This window comes from Equus przewalskii, chromosome 9 (assembly GCF_037783145.1).
Source record: "Equus przewalskii isolate Varuska chromosome 9, EquPr2, whole genome shotgun sequence".
Lineage (NCBI taxonomy): Eukaryota > Metazoa > Chordata > Mammalia > Perissodactyla > Equidae > Equus > Equus przewalskii.
The window spans coordinates 68,614,353-68,633,326 of record NC_091839.1 but is presented as its reverse complement, the minus strand read 5'-3'; the positions used below and the strand labels follow the sequence as shown (position 1 = coordinate 68,633,326).

Sequence of the window (18,974 nt, the reverse complement as noted above, 5' to 3'; positions counted from 1 at the left end):
AAATCAAAAAAAAAAAAAGTATTCCTAGATAGACTAAAAAAATTGATGTTTGAAATTATGGGCATTGAAAAGCGTGAGAGGAAAAGTATTCTACTCCTCAAACCTCTAGCCCACAAACTACTAAAAATATGCAAAATCTGATCATTGATGGAAAATGCATGTTACTTGCTATAAATGGAAATGAATGGTAAAAAATAAAAGTAAGTATACCGTGTCCAAACCATCAATACAGCGTTGCCCTGACATATGGTTGTATTTATGGTTGGGGAGATACTAAAAATAACAAGAAAAGGCACAAGACTTGTTTAAAGCACCATCTTTTAAAAATGTGTAGTATATAAGGATGAACACAAGATCAAATCTGATTTACTGTGGCAAGAATTTCTCAGACATCCTTTTCTCGCAAATTTCTCATCTAATTTCACTTAGATCATTTTTGCTTGACATATCATTTCACCCCAGAGCACATTTTTATTGATTATCCAAGTTTTGTGAACACTTTTCCAGAGGCAACAGTTTATGTCTTATAAATACTGTATTGGAAATTCCCCAGAAGTCCTAGGATTTTTGGAAAATCTTAAGACATTCATGTTTCTAATTCTTGAAAGCATTTGCAGCCTTAAAGTCAAGCAGCTTTTAAAACCAGTGCCTGCTTTTTAAAGGTCTTCTTGCATTTAGTCACGAATCGAGAGGAGGGTTAAAAATATTTTTTACGTGAAAAACAAAATCTTGTCTGAACACCTGAACCAGTCATCAGGTCATCTTGTCACCACAAGCTATGGGCTTAGCACTGTTTTAGACTGATTCATGACAAATTGCGAGTGAATTTTTTGTTTTAACGATTTATTTCCAAAATCAAGGTGCTGCTGTAAACCAAAAAAAGCTGTACATTTCTTGAACTAGCTAACTACAATTTTTTCTATCAGAAGCATTCTTTTTTTCTTACAAGGTTAAAGTACTTTTATATGAATAGATTCCCACACTGAAATTTTTTGCTAACTTGGTGTGACTCATAATAGGTTATAGCTTCTTTGGCTCTTTTCTCTCATACATAATAGCTAATTATCATGTAGAATCGTCAGTTTAGAGGCAGAGCTTGGCTATGATGCTGACTGAAAATGGTTGGTCAAATGCCAAGTGGCACGTTGGTTCCCACGTTTGCCATGTTTGGTGTTGTAGATAACCATCACCTATAGTTCTCACACTCTTTAATTATAAAGTGCTGCAGGTCCTCCAGACGAGGGAGGGCCAGAGGGAAGATGAAAATTAAACAAATTTTTTGATAGTTTCCAACGATACTCCGTAATTACAAATGTTAAACATGTGCTGGATTATTCCAGAGTTACTATTGAAATGTTTAACTCAGCACTTGTTTGTTAAAAGGTAAATATTTCAGGGAACAAGGTATAAGGTATATATGAAAAAGGAAGTGTTTGATACCTCAAATTAACAAACAAAATCTAACCACAAAACTGTTTTAAATGTCTCAGAAAAAGAAGGGAAGGAATTTGATGGAAGCTTTATATCATTTAATCCATTTAACTTCAATTATAGATTCAGAATGGGAAATAGATTACAGAATTGAAATTTCTGTTGTGAACAAAACCTGAGAGGAAAGTATATATATTTTTAGAACTATCACAAATCACAAAATTCTGGTGAGAAATTAGACTGAAGAAACTAAGAATGTGAAAATAGGGAAGAAATATGGTTGAACTTTTTTTTTTAAAGATTTTATTTTTCCCCTTTTTCTCCCCAAAGCCATCCCCCCCCCCCGGTACATAATGGTATATTCTTTGTTGTGGGTCCTTTTAGTTGTGGCTCAGCGTGGCTTGATGAGCGGTGCCATGTCCACGCCCAGGATTCGAACCAACAAAACACTGGACTGCCTGCAGCAGAGCACGCAAACTTAACCTTTCAGTCATGGGGCCTGTCCCTGGTTGAACGTTTTAAACTGAAAGAAAGAACTTCAATCACATTATAATCTATTGTATCTGCTGTCATTTTTATTTTTAAAATTATGAATTATAAGATATTTCAAATATATGGAATATAATGTAACAGGTAAATCTCTGTTATAGTTTTAACCCACGTTGAATTATAGATGACAGTGTGCTGGATGCAGTTATATTTAACTTTCAAATTACTTCGGTCTTGCTGAAATTTAAAACTCATGAATATAAGTGGTTGCCCCCAAATATTTTTAAATTAACTGCCCCCAAAAGACAGTCATTGATAAACTTGGCCAAAACATGGAAAATTGTCTTAGAATAACATTGTTTTTAGGTCTCCAGCTGTGTCTATTTTTGAATATGTCTTTATGTAGTGAGTAGTTTAGACGATTTAGAAATTAATATGCTCGAGAATTGTAAAGGTCAATTTCATTCCAGCTGCTCTGAGTTAAGGGAAACTTGAACCACGATCACGTCAGTCTTCCAAGGCAATGGCCAGTTCATACTCTGGGACTCTGGCCGGAGGTGAGTCTTCAAGTCCTGTTTTAACGAATCTCAACATGTTTTCTTTTATCCTCTAAGAGTTCTTTGAGTTAACCTCAAGTGTAGTCATTTTCTCACAGTTTAGGCTTAAGGTTAGTTTAAATTTTTGTAGGGAAGGGTTTCTAAATTAGTTAACTGTGTTCAGAATTAATAAATATACCTGAATGTGTGAAATATGTAACTCTGGCCCAAGTTTTCAAAGCAGAAGGCACACTTCTCTTCATTTACTTTTAAAATAAAATAACTCTCATGACTTCTGCTACCATAGCAACTAAAACCTACCTTACTGTCTATGCTAATTCTGAGGAACAGTTTTGTAAAGAGTAACTGACTGACAAGAGATTCCAACACAAATGCCAGACCGCGCTCCCCTTTGTTCCATATTGCATAGAAGCAGATGGTTCATTGCATTAAATAAGACTTGGGCACAGGATTTGCTTTCTAAAGTGGGTGCTTCTTGAGACAGTTTTTATATGCAACAGGAAAGTGTGTGGGCACTGAAATTACTCTACACGTCATAGCCCAAATAAGCATCTGGTCATTTGAAAGAAACATCCAGAGACCAGAAGAAATCATCTAGTGAAAATTTCAACACTTTTGAAGACCAGGAAACAAATGTAAAATTTTTCCTCCAAATTAGCTTTCTTCTTTACACGATACTCTTCTTATTCTATTCTTTTTGAAGCAGTGTTTCTACAGTGTTTGTTTCACGTCTGCTCCTGAGTTCTGAAAATTGCCAGCTGCAAATTCTGACATGCCAAGGGCTCAGCTATATTTGCCCAACCAAGAAAAGGTAAAAACAGAATCTTGGAGCCAGTGAAGACTATAAACATGCTTCTACACTCTTGGTGTGCTGTTTATAAAAAGTCCTCACTTTAAGACTTTAATAAGCCCCTAAACTTCATTACTTTGCTCTCCCTCCAAGTACAAAGCACAGATGTTTCTGCTTGTTGGAATTTGAAGTTTGGAATTTTTAGGAGAGGCAGTGTGTGGGCAGGGAACCAACACCCTGGGCAGGTTGAGGTTCAGCAATTTCCCCAAAAGAAGGTGAAAGAGCAGCCATGGCCTGGAAGCTTAATAAAGACCCCCAGAGGCTAGGGTGCTAGTGCATTGAACCAAATAAGGGCACTGGCCTTCTTGCCAATATTTAAAGATATAAGACAATCCTATTGCTTTTAAAAATAGGCAGCATTGTTTGCTATAAAATTCTGAAGTAAAACAATGATAATATAAAATATATGATTATCTAACAAAAGACTAGGGAACTTCACATAAAAGCGGAGGCTTTGCTTAAAATAAGTTTCCTATTGTTTACAGAAGAAGAAATATTGTTCTAAGACCATAAAAACAACCTTGAAGTTTCTCTTCCCTGTTCCTCTCTGTTTTGAACATCCTCTCCTTCATTTCTACCCAATATTAACCTTTTTTTTTCCCCCAGCAGACTCCAGAACTGTACTGCCCATACAATAGCCTTTAGCTACATTTGACTATTTAATTAAAATTAATTTAAAATTAATTCATTTCTTCAGGCTCACTAGCTCAGGTGCTCAATAGCTGCATGTGACTAGTGGCTACCATAGTGAACAGAATAAAACATTGCTACCATCACAGAAAGTTCTGCCACTTCTAGAAGATTCCAAATTTTCCAATTTTTTAAAACTTGAAATTTTATGGGAAAAACTGAGCATCTCATAAGTATTTGTAGAATGAGACTGAATAGTTTTCTCATAATTTTTAAACACAGCTTAACTTCATTCTTAGGTGTGGAAAAGCAGGCAGCCAATCAGGATAAGCAAGATGAAGAGTGGAACAACATTTTAAAAACTTCTCGAAGGATTCACATTGTAAGCTTCATGGGGCAGGGACTGTGGGGTCATTCTAAGAATCCCCAGTACTTAACACAGTGCCTGATATATGGTTGGTGTCTGAAACTCTTACCAGGGACGTCCTCTGGGAATTAGAACTTCTCCGACACATATCTTGGAGAATGGGGAGAAACGAGAGGTTTGATTTTCTATTTCGTATACTTCTGGAGGTGAAAACTATGTACATTTACAATATTCTTAAATATCTTTTTTTTAAATAGGGAAAAGCTTTAAACTTGGGAAATGTTTAGGATGGACTACTTCTGTAAGATGTAACTTGCCCTGCCACCTCCACACACATACGTCAGAAACCTGTTTTATACCTCCACCCTGCTACCCGAAAATTCAGTACTCTAATCATTTAATCGTTTATCCATCCACACCGTATGAACCCCGCTTGTGTAGGATACACAAACACATACACCCAAATAAATCATCAATTTCTCTATTCCCCATAGTAAATGCAAACACACACGTGCAGTGAAAACTTGCCTCATTGGATCCTGAGCCAGCCAAATGCTACTTGAAATGTTGACACTATCGATCCTATTAATTGACTGGGAAACTGGTTATTAGATAACCCTTTGACTTAGGCAAATCTTACAACCTTTGTTCAGCAAAAAGATAACCAACTGAACTGGATTAGATTATTTCTAAATTAGTAATATTTTTATGCTCCAGTAATCTACTAGTTTACTTTGTGGTAACAAATGTTTATATAAAAAATTTTAGTAAGTTAAAAAACTTTCCTGAAATGTGACTTAAAGCTGTTAATACAGGGGCTGGCCTGGTGGCACAGAGGTTAAGTGACCATGTTCCGCTTCAGCGGCCTGGATCCCAGGTGTGGACATGGCACCCACCGCTCATGAAGCCACGCTGTGGTAGGCGTCCCACATATAAAGTAGAGGAAGATGGGCACAGATGTTAGTTCAGGGCCAGTCTTCCTCAGCAAAGAGGAGGATTGGCAGCAGATGATAGCTCAGGGTTGATTTCCCTCAAAAAAAAAAAGTGTTAATACACTTTATTTTTAAAATTATAGCAATATTATCAATAGCCCACAAATGTTCTACTCCTTCTGAATGCTTCAATTTTCCTTGGGTATTAAGAATTTTAAAACATTGATTTTCTGTATTTTCTCAGTCTTGGAATAATGGAATCATAGACCTATTTCATTCTTTTGTCACAGTACAACCTTACTCAACCTGGCCCTGTTACTATTCTCCTATCTCCAGGAAGTTATGCAACTTTAAAATTTCAGCATGCTGTCTTTTTATGCTTATTTCTGTCATGTATAGATCTACTAAATTACTCAATATTACCTTATTTTCACTCTATCACATATCTCATTATCTTATATTCCAAATTCAACACTTGCACACTTTAGCTTCTTCTCAGTTGAGTAAATATCCAAAAATGTTAATAGTCAATGTTGCACTGAGCCTAGCTAATGATAAATATCATCCTTTTAGAGATTCCTAAACCTTGTGAATCTTATTTGCCCAAATCCTCATAACCAATGGAAAAGTCTCTGATAATCAAGGATAGATGCAATAAAAGAGTTTTAAAAATCACACGGGATCTAGAGGCCATCTTTATACTAAATTAAAACTTTATTGAATGAAGAACACTCTCCAGAACACATGGTCTGATGGACTAGGTGTACATTACATGCAATGAAGCTGACACGACAGTAGTTTAACATGGAATGTCAAACAAATTAGTATTTCTCATTGTACAAAACCATTTATGTAGCTGACATGCAAGAAGAAAACTACGATATTCTGCATTTTCACTGATGAGCTGTGATGAGTTTTTAAAAGGCCTTTGAAGAACTGGTAGATTTCTTTAGAATATATTTCAAATAAATTAGTTACACGTGTGTACTCCTGAAACCTCTTTCAATCTTTCTTGCATTCCCAATAAAATCTTAGTGCAAACATCAATATTGCTGGTCACTCCAAAAGACTGTCAAACTCATAATAGAATACAAGTTCTGAATTAATGTATATTAAGTAGGACAGAACCAAGAATACCAGTTACTGCAAAATCCATTTAGGCACACTTAACAGTCCACCCTAAGCATTTCCTCTAAGTCTCTCACATTAGTTACTAAAGCCTGTTTACAGTACTAAAATTCTATTATTCAAGCATCAACGATTACATTTCTGAAAAAGAAAATCATTCATTTCAGCAATAGCATTACTGCTATACTCTAAAAAAGAGAAAAAAGGAAACAAACAAAAAAAAGAATCATAATTAACAAAACCAGTATCCATAATAGGATACATGGGGAAAAACATTTTAGGGGAAAAAAAGTGTGCCTTACTTGCACAGCAGGAATTATATACTGTAAACACCATATTGGCCCACACCACAAAATCCAGGAGGAAGGTTCAAATCTGAACACCATGTGTGCATTATTTTCAAATCTGTGTTTGTGAGTTTATACTGCATCTGCTTGTACCAACATATGACAAATAAAACACACTCTTCCACACACACATACAAGTGATTGTTAAATATTGAGCATGGCTTGCTTCCCTGACTCTGACTCAAAAAATGTTAAGTGGCATCCAATCGTTTCAAAAATGTTGACAGAAACCATTAAATGAATGTGAGTAGTAGTTGAGGAATGACGAAAAAGTGATGGTAATAATAGGATGCAAGTGGATGTAAAAAAAGAATGTACATATCATTGGCAGATTCGCAAATACATGGAAAGTCTTTTTCTGTGGGCCTTGTCTGAACTTTTAAACTGATACCAAGAATAAAAAATATAGTAGCACAAGTCTATTGACACCTGGAGGCTCAGGCCTAGAAAGCTTACCTTCAAAGTGCAAATTTTAACAATGGAATGTTTTAACAGGGACATAAAGACAATCTTGATAAAAAGATTTCAGGAAGTATTTTTTCCTGGTTAAAGTTATTTCAGTTTCTTGGTACAACAAAAAAGTATTTAGCCAAAAATATCACCCACTCTTTCACATACACAGAACTATTCTTAGGGGTGTGTGGGGGAGAAAAAGCCCTTACCTATGTATCACCTAATGCAACTTTTATTTGAAACCTAAGTTCTCTGAATCAACTACATTAAATACCAATATGTACCTCCCTTATCCCCTCCCTCTCCACCCACTTATCCCAAACACCCCCAATGAACCCAGGTATTCTAATGTCTTTGTGTTTTCTAAGCCTCATGACGAAGGCTGTTGAGTACCACCTCCACGGAACAGAATGAACACCTAAGGTGCACTTTCCACAGCACCTTTTTCTTCTCCACAATTGAGTGGAATCTCGATGCTCTCAAGCCTGGATCTAGATTTCCAGGTCATCAGGCCGGGGTCGGCTGCTGGCGCGACTGCTGGCTCTGCTCGAAGGCCCCTGGTCCACAATGGCTAGCGGTTGCAGTTCGTGCCTAGTATCCAGTTTTTTAGGATTCTGGTTGTCATCAGGGAAATCAAAAGGCTGTGCGTGGGAGTTAGAGATGGTGCTTCCTGCCTGCCCCATTCGATTTTGTTCTGCACTGTAATTAGCCCAGTTTTGCTCACTTGCTTGTTTGTTGTAATTGCGGCAGGAAGAATTGTTTCTGTCTCCGGTAACCAGCTTGTACCCGGGAGGAGACATGGGCGAGAGAGGAGCGGTTGGTGAAGAGCAGCCATTGAAATAAGCGTATTTTGGAGATCCAACGTCTTTGGAGGGGCTCAGCGGGCCGATGGTGGTGTGGTAAGGATGACCTTTTCCCTTCACACGATCCTTAACACCCTTGAAGAAGACATAGAAGAGTTCGATGACGTTCAAGGCAAGAGACACCAAGGACACCACCAGCATGAAAATGATGAAGATGGTTTTCTCTGTGGGACGCGAGAGGAAGCAGTCCACCTGATGCGGGCAGGGATCTCTTTTGCAAGTGTAGACGGCACTCAAGCTGAATCCATAGATGTACCATTGGATCAGCAAGAAGGCCACCTCAAAGAGCGACTTGAAGAGGATACTGATGATGTAGGTTCGCAGCAAGCCCCCTCGCATTTTCACCTTGCCATGCTCTTCAATGCCGTACTTGAACTTCTTGATTTCAATCTGCTTCAAGTGCATCTCCACATTGACACCATCAGTTTGGGCAACTTTGAGTTCCTCCTCTTTCTTGTTCAGTTTCTCTTCCTTTCGCGTCACATAGAACACATGAGCCAGGTACAAGAGCGTGGGGACAGACACAAATATGATCTGCAGGACCCAGAAGCGCACGTGAGAGATTGGAAAGGACTTGTCATAGCAGACGTTCTCACAACCAGGTTGCTGAGTGTTACAACGAAAGGCAGACTGCTCGTCACCCCAGGCTGACTCAACCGCTGTCCCCAGTAGCAGGATTCGGAAAATGAAAAGGACTGACAGCCACACCTTCCCTCCGGCTGTGGAATAGGCTTGAACTTTGTCAAGGAGTTTGCCTAAGGCACTCCAGTCACCCATGTTGCCTGGGTGCTCCCTGAAAAGAAACAAAAAAACAACTAAATGATCATAGACTGTGACTTATTTATTTTATAGTTCCTTTCAGCTGACAGTCAAAAGTTGTGAAAGGTCTCTAGCACTCTTCCAAAAAAAGCCACGAGCAAACAAATTTTCTTGAGATACGTAAGTCTCAGAAGCAACAGAGCCTCTGTGCCGAGTAAACTGCAGTCTTAACCTGCAAAGATCTATCACTTGCCCCACCACTGTCCGGCCATGTGACTTGAGAAGTTGTCTGTGTGAAGTGCCTCTGCTTATTTTATCCGTCTGATAAACGAGGACAGTTCTTGCCTGCAAGGCCTGTGTCTGGATGCAGGCCTAAGAAAAATGCTGATGTGTGTTATTCAAAAAGCATGGGCATCTAAGCATTGAGGGAAGGACACTCATGAACATATTTATACGTGCACATGCATGCAACCTGGTTCCAAACCTCAGTCCTATTATATAGCACTTTATTCCTAATTGTACTCCAAAATGTTTCTCCTTGGTATTTCAAGTAGAATTTGTGCATACTCTAATTAGGTCATTTATACTTCTCTCTTTTTTCGTAAACAGTAACTTAGGTGGTTCAGAAATCTGTCTTCTGCCCAGGGTATTATAATATTTAGTACTAAAATACACCATTGACCCAATGTGTCCTTTATATGTAGGAACCTATTTTCAAAAACAAAGACTCGGTGTCTATCACATTTCAAGTAAAAGTTCGATTTGTCTCAATATCAATTATAGCCTGAAAAATAAAAAAGACCACCTTAAAGTTTATCTCTAGCACAAATGATTGGTTTTCAACTTTTGATTGCTACACTGTCAAGTTCCCTTACTGGGCTTTGGGCCCTCAGCCTATATATTCAATTTAACTTCCCACCAATATCTAGATATCTTAAGCCTAGGACTTCCTCATTATTGGGGATAAGACAAAGACCCAAGTCCATAGAGATGGTAGGAATCCCAAACATTATTTATCTAGTTCAATTTATACTTCTAATTGCTAATACTCCATTTAACCGAGGAAAATTGAGGTCTTAAGGACAGAGGAAATATTCAGCTATGAGTAGAGCCAGAAGAAGACTTATGATCCGAAGGCCAAGGCTTTCTGGTGAACCATGCTGGTTTTAAAATTATTATAAAGTTAGGTTAAAGCTAGAAATGTTTCCATGCTTTGATATGTACAATCTCAGCAAGGGCTGAAAGCTGGAAATAAATAAATAACATTACATGTGGCAAGCATAGAGAATATAGCCTAATTTCCAGCAGAGAGTAGCAATTGGAGGGTTTAGAAAAGCATGAAGTAGTCAAAGATTTATTTAATAATTAAAAACAAGCAAAGCAAAGACTTTCCAGGAGCTTAGCAATGAATTTTAAATAGTGTTACTAAAAGTTGGATTATATAGGCTTCTTAGAAATATGTTCATTATCTGAATTCAAAGAAGTTTCTCCTCTGGTGTTAAAACTAAGAGCTGTCTTCTCCTTGTAGGAAGTAAATGAAATCCAGAGACATCATCTTCTCCATCATGAAACATTTCGTTTCTATCTAATGCTGCACCGCCTGTCAATAGAGGCCAGAAAAAGTGAAATGGAACCTGGCCTGGGATTTCCTGGATGGAACAAAGAGATGGCTGATTCAAAAAGCTAAGCTACCAGCTATCGAAATTAGTAGTTGATGGGTGTCTTCAATGACCGCCTAGAGACTGGCGCCAAAGAATGCTGGGGAAAAGTGGGAGGCAGGTGGGCAGGTCGCGGAAATAACGCTCTTTCAGTCGTCATAAAAAAGGGAGCTTCCCTTCTATTTTTGGGAAGGGCCACTCTAGATTCTGAAGTGACACACTGGATAGTAAAACTGATGTATGAAGAGAACAATCAAACAAGAACAAAGGCTTGTAGGGTTGACAAAGAGAGTTAAATAGACAAGGGAAGGGCTGAAGTGAGGGAGTAATTTAGCTTTGATGGACAGTTTGATGGTGAGAGAATGTAAAAGGAAAAACCTACAATCTAGCAGAAAACACTACATTGGAAATGAAGGAGTACAGTCCTTGCAGCTCAAACAAACATTACAGAATTTTTGGAGCTATGTGAGTAGACTGTTTCTATGTGATGATGTGTAAATTGGCCCAAATTCTGTTTGTAGACAATTACAACATTTTGCCAGTGTCATCTGCTTTTGCTCAGATACTCCAATTATGGGATGGAAAACAACAACAAAAACAATCAAGTATAAAATGATAAACTCTTTGCATACATCTCATCAATTCATGCAATTGAGCTCATGACAAACTTAACATGCTTAGAAATGTGACCGGGCACACGGAGAAGCTGTCATTTTGTTTGGTGTTTCATCATTATTCAAAAGTAAAATATGATTGCGTAGATGTTTGTGGCAACTAATTACTAAGTTTCTTTACCTTCTATGGAAAATACCCCATAGCGTCATAGTGTGTGAAGTGGGTCACCGGGCAGTTCTCTAGGTAGTAGTTCTTTATTAACACCCAGCAACTTAATTGCAAAGTTGTCTTTTCTTCAAGCACCCACACAGCTGTCATTTGCATTAATGAGTTATACTCTTTCATGTGAATAAGAATTATCCAACTGGGCACCTAGTACCCCATACACATAGACACCCGTCATTACCACTATCGTAGAGACTGTCAGATAATGCTTACTGTGATGGTTTATTTATGATTCTCAAGAAGTAAAAAAACAGTTAACATTTTGGTAGGTGTCCACTTTGCAGTGAATCAAAAGTTCTATCAACTAGTTGTCCCCCCACCCCTGTTAATATTTTCATTTTTCCAAATCTTAGTTGAAAAATTGTCTTAATTTTCCATGTAGTCTAAGTTCTAGGTTAAGGAGTTGTGGAAGTTCTTGTTAGGAGCAAAGGCTTGACAGCAGCTGGACCATCCTTCTTGTGCCTTCTGTGTATCATGTTAGATCACATTTTCCATTGTTCTTCATGGCTTTCTAGACTAGAGGCCAAAAGCCACAGGCACCCAAGTGTAACCTACCCCGAGAATTCTCTGGATCTTTTGCAGTGGTTCCTGAACTGCATCACAATCTCTTGGCAGAATTTATTAAAAACACATTCCTGGCACTCATCGGTCTGAATGAATCTGATTTTCTGGGGGTAGGACCTGGGAAATCAATTTTTTGTTTGTTTTATTCTTTTTTTAAACAAATGCCCTAGGTGATTCTGAAGTTAAGGTTTCAGGCTAGGAGGCAAACAATGGTTTCTTCACATTTTTGATGATCTCTTGTTCAAAATTTTTAGGAGTTGGGAAATCTCAGGAGAGCAGGAAGGGACAGAGAGTGTCTAAACAGCCAAGGGCGAGGGCTAGCACAGGTTGCCCTCCGGGCATCTGGGAACTGAGCTCCCCTCCACTGCACCGTCCCTTGTCACTCTGCACCTTCATCTCCTGCTCTCCAGGAGCACAAGGACTCCAACTCTTTATTCAAAAGGAAAATAAAGTTTCAATTTTAAATTACTTTTGATTGTCCCTTTTGGCAGAGCCTTAAAAACAAATCACCATGCCAAAGCTGCTGTCAAGTCGCTCCACGTCATTAATGTCCTAATAATTATTAGGAGAATTGGAAAATCTTTTACTTTCAATTTTAAAGATTTTCCCAAGAAGAGACAGCTATGAGTTGAGAGTGAAGATTTAAAATAAAATAAGCAGGACTGTTGAAAACTAAAGCGAGACTTGATATCTATCACTTTTTCATGGTTGAAGGTAAATACTCAGGGAAGATGAAGGCCATTAATATTTGACAGAATAAAATCATAAAGTCTAAAAATATATAAGGAAATGTCTATGGAAGTTCTGGATAAAAGTCATTTAACGGATTTCTTTGGGGGAAAAGGAAATGCCGTGTGTGTGTGTTTCTAATATACTAAAACCAAAAAATTTTAAGCTTCAAAACTAAAATGTAAACCCTCCTAAAGTTTTTAGGTTTTTTATAAGAACCCCTGTCCCTTGCAGTGAACGTCTTTTGAGGGGGCTCAGTTGTGACATTCCTCTACAGTTACAGCAGTCGGACGTTCTCTCCGTAATATTCCTACCCACACATAATTAATGTAACCCACATGCAATCTGTCAGCAAATACTATAAGCATTAGCTTCCCCCAAAAAACAGACTATGACTGAGTCTCACCACTATGTCTGCTCTTAGCCTGATCTCAGCCATCATCAGCTCTCTTCAGGTTACACATCGCTACCCTAGTCACTCTGCTTACCAATCCATTCTCCTCAAATAGTCAATCTTGAACAGACAAATTAACCAACAAGCTGATCAGCCTGGATCAGCTCTGCCCCAGCCACGTGGCTCACCACTTCTCTTCTTTATTAGGGCTCTGCGCTGGTCCCACCTCATCCCACGGCACTGCAGCCCTGTCCCCTTCCTATTCCCTCTGTCCTGTTTTCGTTTTTTAATGGCCCTTAGCTCTACTTGACATGATTTTACCTGTTTATTGTCTGTCTCCCTGGGTGACAAGGATTTTTATTCCTATCTGCTTTCCTCAACTAGAATGTGAGCTCCGTGAGGCAGTTTGCTTGCTGCTGTATCCCCAGTGCTTAAAACAGTAAGAGATGCTGCATAAATATCTACTGAATGAATTACATGGGGCCGGCCCAAAAAATAAATAAATAAATGCATAGCACCAGGTTTCACCAGTTTGTTTGTTTTTATCTACCATCTCCCTGGAATGCTCTTATAGTTATTATATATCCCAGACTTCGAAAGTTTCAAAATTAGTAATTGAAAAGGGGGACTTTCACAGGACAAAAAAGTAGTATCATCAGCATCTCATATTATACGGACTATTAAATTTTCAAGTGACAATTGCTGAAACAGAAAACCATCTGTTGAAACAACATGTGTCAAATGATTCCTGAGCGGCCAATAGGACCGAATTAGTAAAAAAGGCTCTTTAACAAAGAGCTGGTTGAGTTTACTGGACCAGATTGTAGTGAGTTGGGATTCTTGCAGAAGTGCACCAGGTATCAGATGATTATTCAGTTTCACTATCATGTTTACAGGTTAAGATTTAAACAACGAAATCGTGTGGTTGTTTCCCAGTTCTGTATTATTCTAACTTTGTACCACACAATTTTATTATTGCTGAGAACACAAGAAGAAAGAGACCTTTAAATTTATGTTTATTTCAACAATGACAAATCTCGGGAAAGCTCTGGAGCTCTGAAGGGTATGAGCTGCAGCTCACATCAAGCCCGGTTAATACATCTCCATATAGTCTGAGTCTATGCAGGCAGTTAAGCGATTTGAATCAGGTACCATGGAACGTATTTCCCAGTTCATCAGATGATACACAACCTTTGCTTCCTTATACCATGACAGTTAGCCTAACTCTGTGGTGTATCAAACCTATTCCATGTAAACATCTATTCTATTTAAAAATCTACCTCATGGTTCCCTCATTATCCTTAGATTCTTTTGTACAGAATGATACCAATGCATTCAAAGCAAGTATTTGATGTGTAGCTGCATAAAGTTTTTTTAGGTGGCGGGGGGGTGGGGGGGGGGAGCGGAGGGGATGGCACAAACAAGCCTTTCTCTCCTTGGCTCTCATCCCTCTTCATCACATAGTCAACCTAACTCTGCCTCCGGAGAACAATGAGATGAGATGGCGGTTGAGGGATGAAATGGCAGTTGAGGGGTAAGAGATTCCATCCAGAGAGGATGTTGCTTACCAAAAAGAGACAATCTGCTCCCCAGTTCAATAGCTATTACTCAACTCCCCCACTAACAGAAGTTTCTCAGGGTCACATTTGGGGTGCTAGAGGAAAATCTCTAAGTCAGGAGTTATACGTTAAAAGCTATGTTCTTAAATTGTCACCTGATGGGCGTAAAAAATGTTATTTCTATCAGTCCTTGGTGTTGCCCCCCCACCCTCACCTCCAAATTGACTATTTTTACTGAACGGCCTGGTTATTTTGTCATTATATAAAAACACCGTTATGGCTTTTGTAAGTGTATTGATTCAGAACATTCTATTTTCTTCAGTGAGCACGGAATGAGATTCAAGTCGTGCACATGAAGCTCTTAGTAAGAGCTCAATAAAGTTTAACTATTACTCTTTAAAAGATCTTTAGATACAGATACAGCTCATTTATTTTGTAATTTTGGCATCTTTTCTTTCGCAAAATACCAACTAAGAAATGATTAACATTTTTGTAGTGGTAATCAAAATGAGTTTTCAAGATGCTCTTTTAAGTACAATATTGCTATTTTAGAATCCCATGCAGATTTATCAATTGATAGGGAGAAAGGACTCTGAAGAGTGTCTTGCTTTTGTCTTTCTATTTGGAGGCATCTCCCTCAAATCAAGAAAAAAGCCATACCCTCTAGAACTTATCTGGCTTACAGAATTGCTAAACAAAACAAAAACACAACACTCTATTTTCTATATTACTGTGAATTTTAAGCATTCCATAAAACATATTTTCTAGAAATTATTTAGAAAGCTAGGGAAATTTGGATGTGAAGATTATGGAAATTTTTAAGGCTAAAGAGATTTATATATATACATACATACATATATATATATATATATATAAAGCTTAACATGGTTTGTGTTTTAATTTTGGCAAAAGACAGTATGTACCTACATCACTAAGTGGTGAAATTAGAAGTCTAATTTCAGTGGAGAATTTAGGTAGCTATCCCAAGGATTCAAAAAAATAAATAAATTAACCTCCCATGGAGGACAAACTCTGGAGAGTTTTTTTTAATTTATCTTATCCATATTGAATATCAACATTAAAGGTAAACACTAGATAATTACTTTTCTCTCCAGAGCTTCACTGGTTTGTGTGGATAAGCTTCAGCATGCTAGTCAAGCAACCGACTCTTGAAGGGAAGTCAGAACAGGAAAGGTGGAGTAGACCGGATTAATCACTGGTGACTTTCTATCCTTCCTTTCCCTGGGGTAAGAGATATGAAGGCTCTGAGACTCATACCAAGCTACACCTCTGGATATTATAAAAGAAGCGAAAGAATGCACTGTATCATGAGTTCTCCATCGCAGGAATTGGAAACATCTAGGAAACAAAACAACTTTGGATATCTGAAAACACACCCTTTTAGATGCTTGCTGTGGACAATCTCTGGAACCCTGTTTCCCAGGGAAAGTCAGCAATGTAGGAATCCCATTGCAAAGGGTGAGAACTGACGGGATGGAGCAGCTGTGTCATAAAGTATAAAAGGTATTAGGAAAATGTAGAACACAACACGTTTAAACAGCCAAGAAAGCAGGAGCAGAGCACCACCACTGCATTTTCCAGGCAAAGGGCAGGTGACAACTGTACCCTGATTTGGGGAAGTACAAAGCATCACACGTTGAGGGGAACGTGGTCCAGAAGGACAGAATCAACACCTCGCCAGGACAGAATGTACTTCCTGCCCTTTGTATAACTTTGTCAATTCGGCCTACATAGAAGAACGAATTACTATTCCCCGAGGTGTTTTCTAACTGGCTTATTTCATTCCTGGGGAGGGAGTTAGTCTAAGGAGATCTTCTCTGCATTACTACAGGATTTATTTTCAGCCATCCTTGTACCAAAGTAAAAATTAGGCTTCTTAAAAAAATCTCATATGCCACGGGGCACTTTTGACTGAGTTCAAGTGGGCCCAGTTTTCCGAGGGTGAGATTGAGCATCTTCTCATTACTAACTTGGTTAGGGAAGCAAAGGAATTCAACTATCACCTCCAAATAAAGCTGTGTCTATTTTTCCAACTGTTTCGTTTATAGCTCTCGTCTTTCCACTCCCACTTGCTCTTGTAGAGAGAAACAAGGGCACGCCTTAGGGTGAGGATGAAGATGAGGATGGACCAGGAGAGCTTCCGATAAGCTTTATTAGAGACGTCCAGTAAACACCTGGACGGCTAAGAGGGCATTGTGGGCGACCAGAAGCTCGGAACTCCCAGATTGAGTTTCCGAATCCTGTACTGATTCGTCCTAGGCCACCTTATTAGCTCCTTCCTTAATCCATTATGGGGCTTCCCCTGCACTTCCCGCGCCGGCCCCCCCCCCCCCCCCCCCCCAGCCCAGGGCCCGTTCCAAATTTCGAGAACTTCCAGGAGAGTTACAAGTGCAGTTTAGGTAATCTCCGAGGTACGCAGGTTTCCTTTTCCAACGCTTAGACAGTAGAATTCAACACGTTTACGAGAAAAAAGGACACTGTGATGGGGGTGAGAGGGAAGGGAAGGGAAATTAGATTGACAAGTTTAATTAAATTAATTATTTGCTCTTCTTTCACCATTGGGCACGCATCCATCTCCCCCGCCCCTCTCCCTCTCCCGCTCTCCCCCCTCCCCTTCCTCCTCAGCGGCGGAACTCGGACCTGCGCTTGCTGGGACTTGCAAGGATCGGAGGGAAACCTCTCGGCAAACCTCTCCAAAGCCCGGGGGGCTCGGGCGCCGCAGGAGCCAGGGCGAGCTGGGCGGAGGCTAAGATGGCAGGAGGCGCCCCGCGCCGGCCCTGGTCGGGTCCCCGGCCTCCACAAAGCTTTCATTTTTGTTTGCTTTTCAGCATTCTCTGGTGCAAATCCTTCAAACTGCTGGGTCATACCAAGAATTTAAACTAACTTACTCTAGTCTGTTTAGTTAGAACAGACAGAATCCTTAGCGGGCACGAAAATTCCTGGTTGCCTTTCTGGCTAACAGAATGTGTGTTACCAGTAAGAGCATTTAAAGAAATTGGATCCGTGTTAATAACAGATCAGCGTCATCATTAGCTTACTGGCAGCTCCGACTCAAAAAAGTTGCCTCGGAGCTCTGAGGTCTGTTGCAGGTTCGGACAGGAGGAGGGGATTGGGGGAGGTTAGCTTCCTCTAAGGCGCCGTTTAAGAAATTTCGTCTCCTATTCTTTCTAGGAGCTCCTGTCTTAGGAGACGGTTTTGGAAATGCACCCTGGCACACACTCTTTTCTAAACGTCTGCTCTCTCCCTCCTACGCTTTGTAAGTAACCACCACCCATTCAAGGCATTTCATGTCCTGAGTTGCTAACGTGGTCGAGTAAAAGGTGGTTTTCCTGAGGGTCCCAAATTTTTCCATGGTGGTTGCTAACACGAAGTAACTATTTACTGTTGCTTTAAAAAACTTCAATATTACAAGTCTGATTTTTATACCTTTTTGTTTACCGGGGAAAATTCTAGGAAGGGACCACGTGGAAGTCAAGTAACCGTAAGGTCTTAACAAAGCGCTTTAAGAAGTTAGCTTTGCGAGGCAATAGAACATCAATCAAGATTTGCATGTGAAAAAGGACAAAGCGTAGAATTCTATAGCAAGCACGCTAAGCAAATTTGCAGTTTGATTTTTGTGATGTCAGTCAAGTCCCCTCCCAGGCCCCTCAGCCCCTTCCCCCAACAAGTTACAAAGCACCTAGAGGGTTACTGATTACAAAAAAAAATAATACTCTAAAATGAAGAACCAAATATCCAGTAATCTCATGCTTCATTCTAGTCGGAAGGTCTGAATCTTATTTTACCTGTTGCTTTCTTCATAGAAACTTTCTAATAGTCAAAAAAGTAAATAGCAAACATTCACTTTTAACCTTAAAACTATAGGAACACTTTCAAGTTCATCATTCCATTTACAGTATCATATCAAAGCTACATTGAACCCGTTTAAGAACTTTAGAAAAGTTTTACTTAGAGAAAAAGAAAAGAATAAGTAAAGTATTTTTTTTAACTTACTCTTTTTCTCAAAAGAAATGAAGTACGCTCGCCAAGTGACTGAACTCCTTAGAGGATGAAGTAAAATGAAAACGCGAGTCCAGGCACTCGGACCTGGCTATTTAAAGTTTAAAAGTCTGCCGCTCTTTGGTACTTTCTTCACTCCTTCTCCCTAATGAAAGAAAAGTGCTGATACCTTGTAAAAGCTTTTTTCTAACTTGGAGCACAGAGCCTTTAAAAGTTTCAAGCCACTGACTCGACGGGGAGGAGGAGCTAGAGGAAAGGGGAGGAGAGTGGTGAGGAGGCCGGTGGACGCGAAGGGTGGAGGAGCGAGGCGGGGGAGCAGCCAGGTCGAGATAAAGTTTTAGTTCAAATTTGCTGACGAGAGAAATGAAAGAGCATTGGAGACGTGAATGCCACTACTTGTAGTT

The 18,974-nt window shown here is 39.3% G+C and overlaps 1 protein-coding gene and 1 long non-coding RNA gene across 3 annotated transcripts in view; one reads left to right on the top strand and one right to left on the bottom strand.

The window, feature by feature from the left end:
- Nucleotides 1-6,610, top strand: part of LOC139073390 (uncharacterized) — a 21,817-nt gene extending 15,207 nt beyond the window's left edge. The window contains exons 3-5 of one of the 2 annotated variants that reach the window (XR_011522052.1): nucleotides 2,391-2,477; nucleotides 3,184-3,288; nucleotides 4,257-6,610. This is a non-coding gene — a long non-coding RNA (uncharacterized lncRNA). Of the gene's footprint in view, nucleotides 1-2,390; nucleotides 2,478-3,180; nucleotides 3,289-4,256 lie in introns of both variants that reach the window. The other variant, XR_011522053.1, reaches the window with a different exon arrangement.
- On the bottom strand, nucleotides 5,952-18,974 carry GJA1 (gap junction protein alpha 1). The gene is made up of 2 exons (XM_008528674.2): nucleotides 18,565-18,974; nucleotides 5,952-8,840 (listed from the first exon to the last, which is right to left on the bottom strand). Exon 2 carries the CDS (start codon nucleotides 8,822-8,824, stop codon nucleotides 7,676-7,678), a length of 1,149 nt encoding a protein of 382 aa, XP_008526896.2. The 5' UTR covers nucleotides 8,825-8,840; nucleotides 18,565-18,974; the 3' UTR covers nucleotides 5,952-7,675.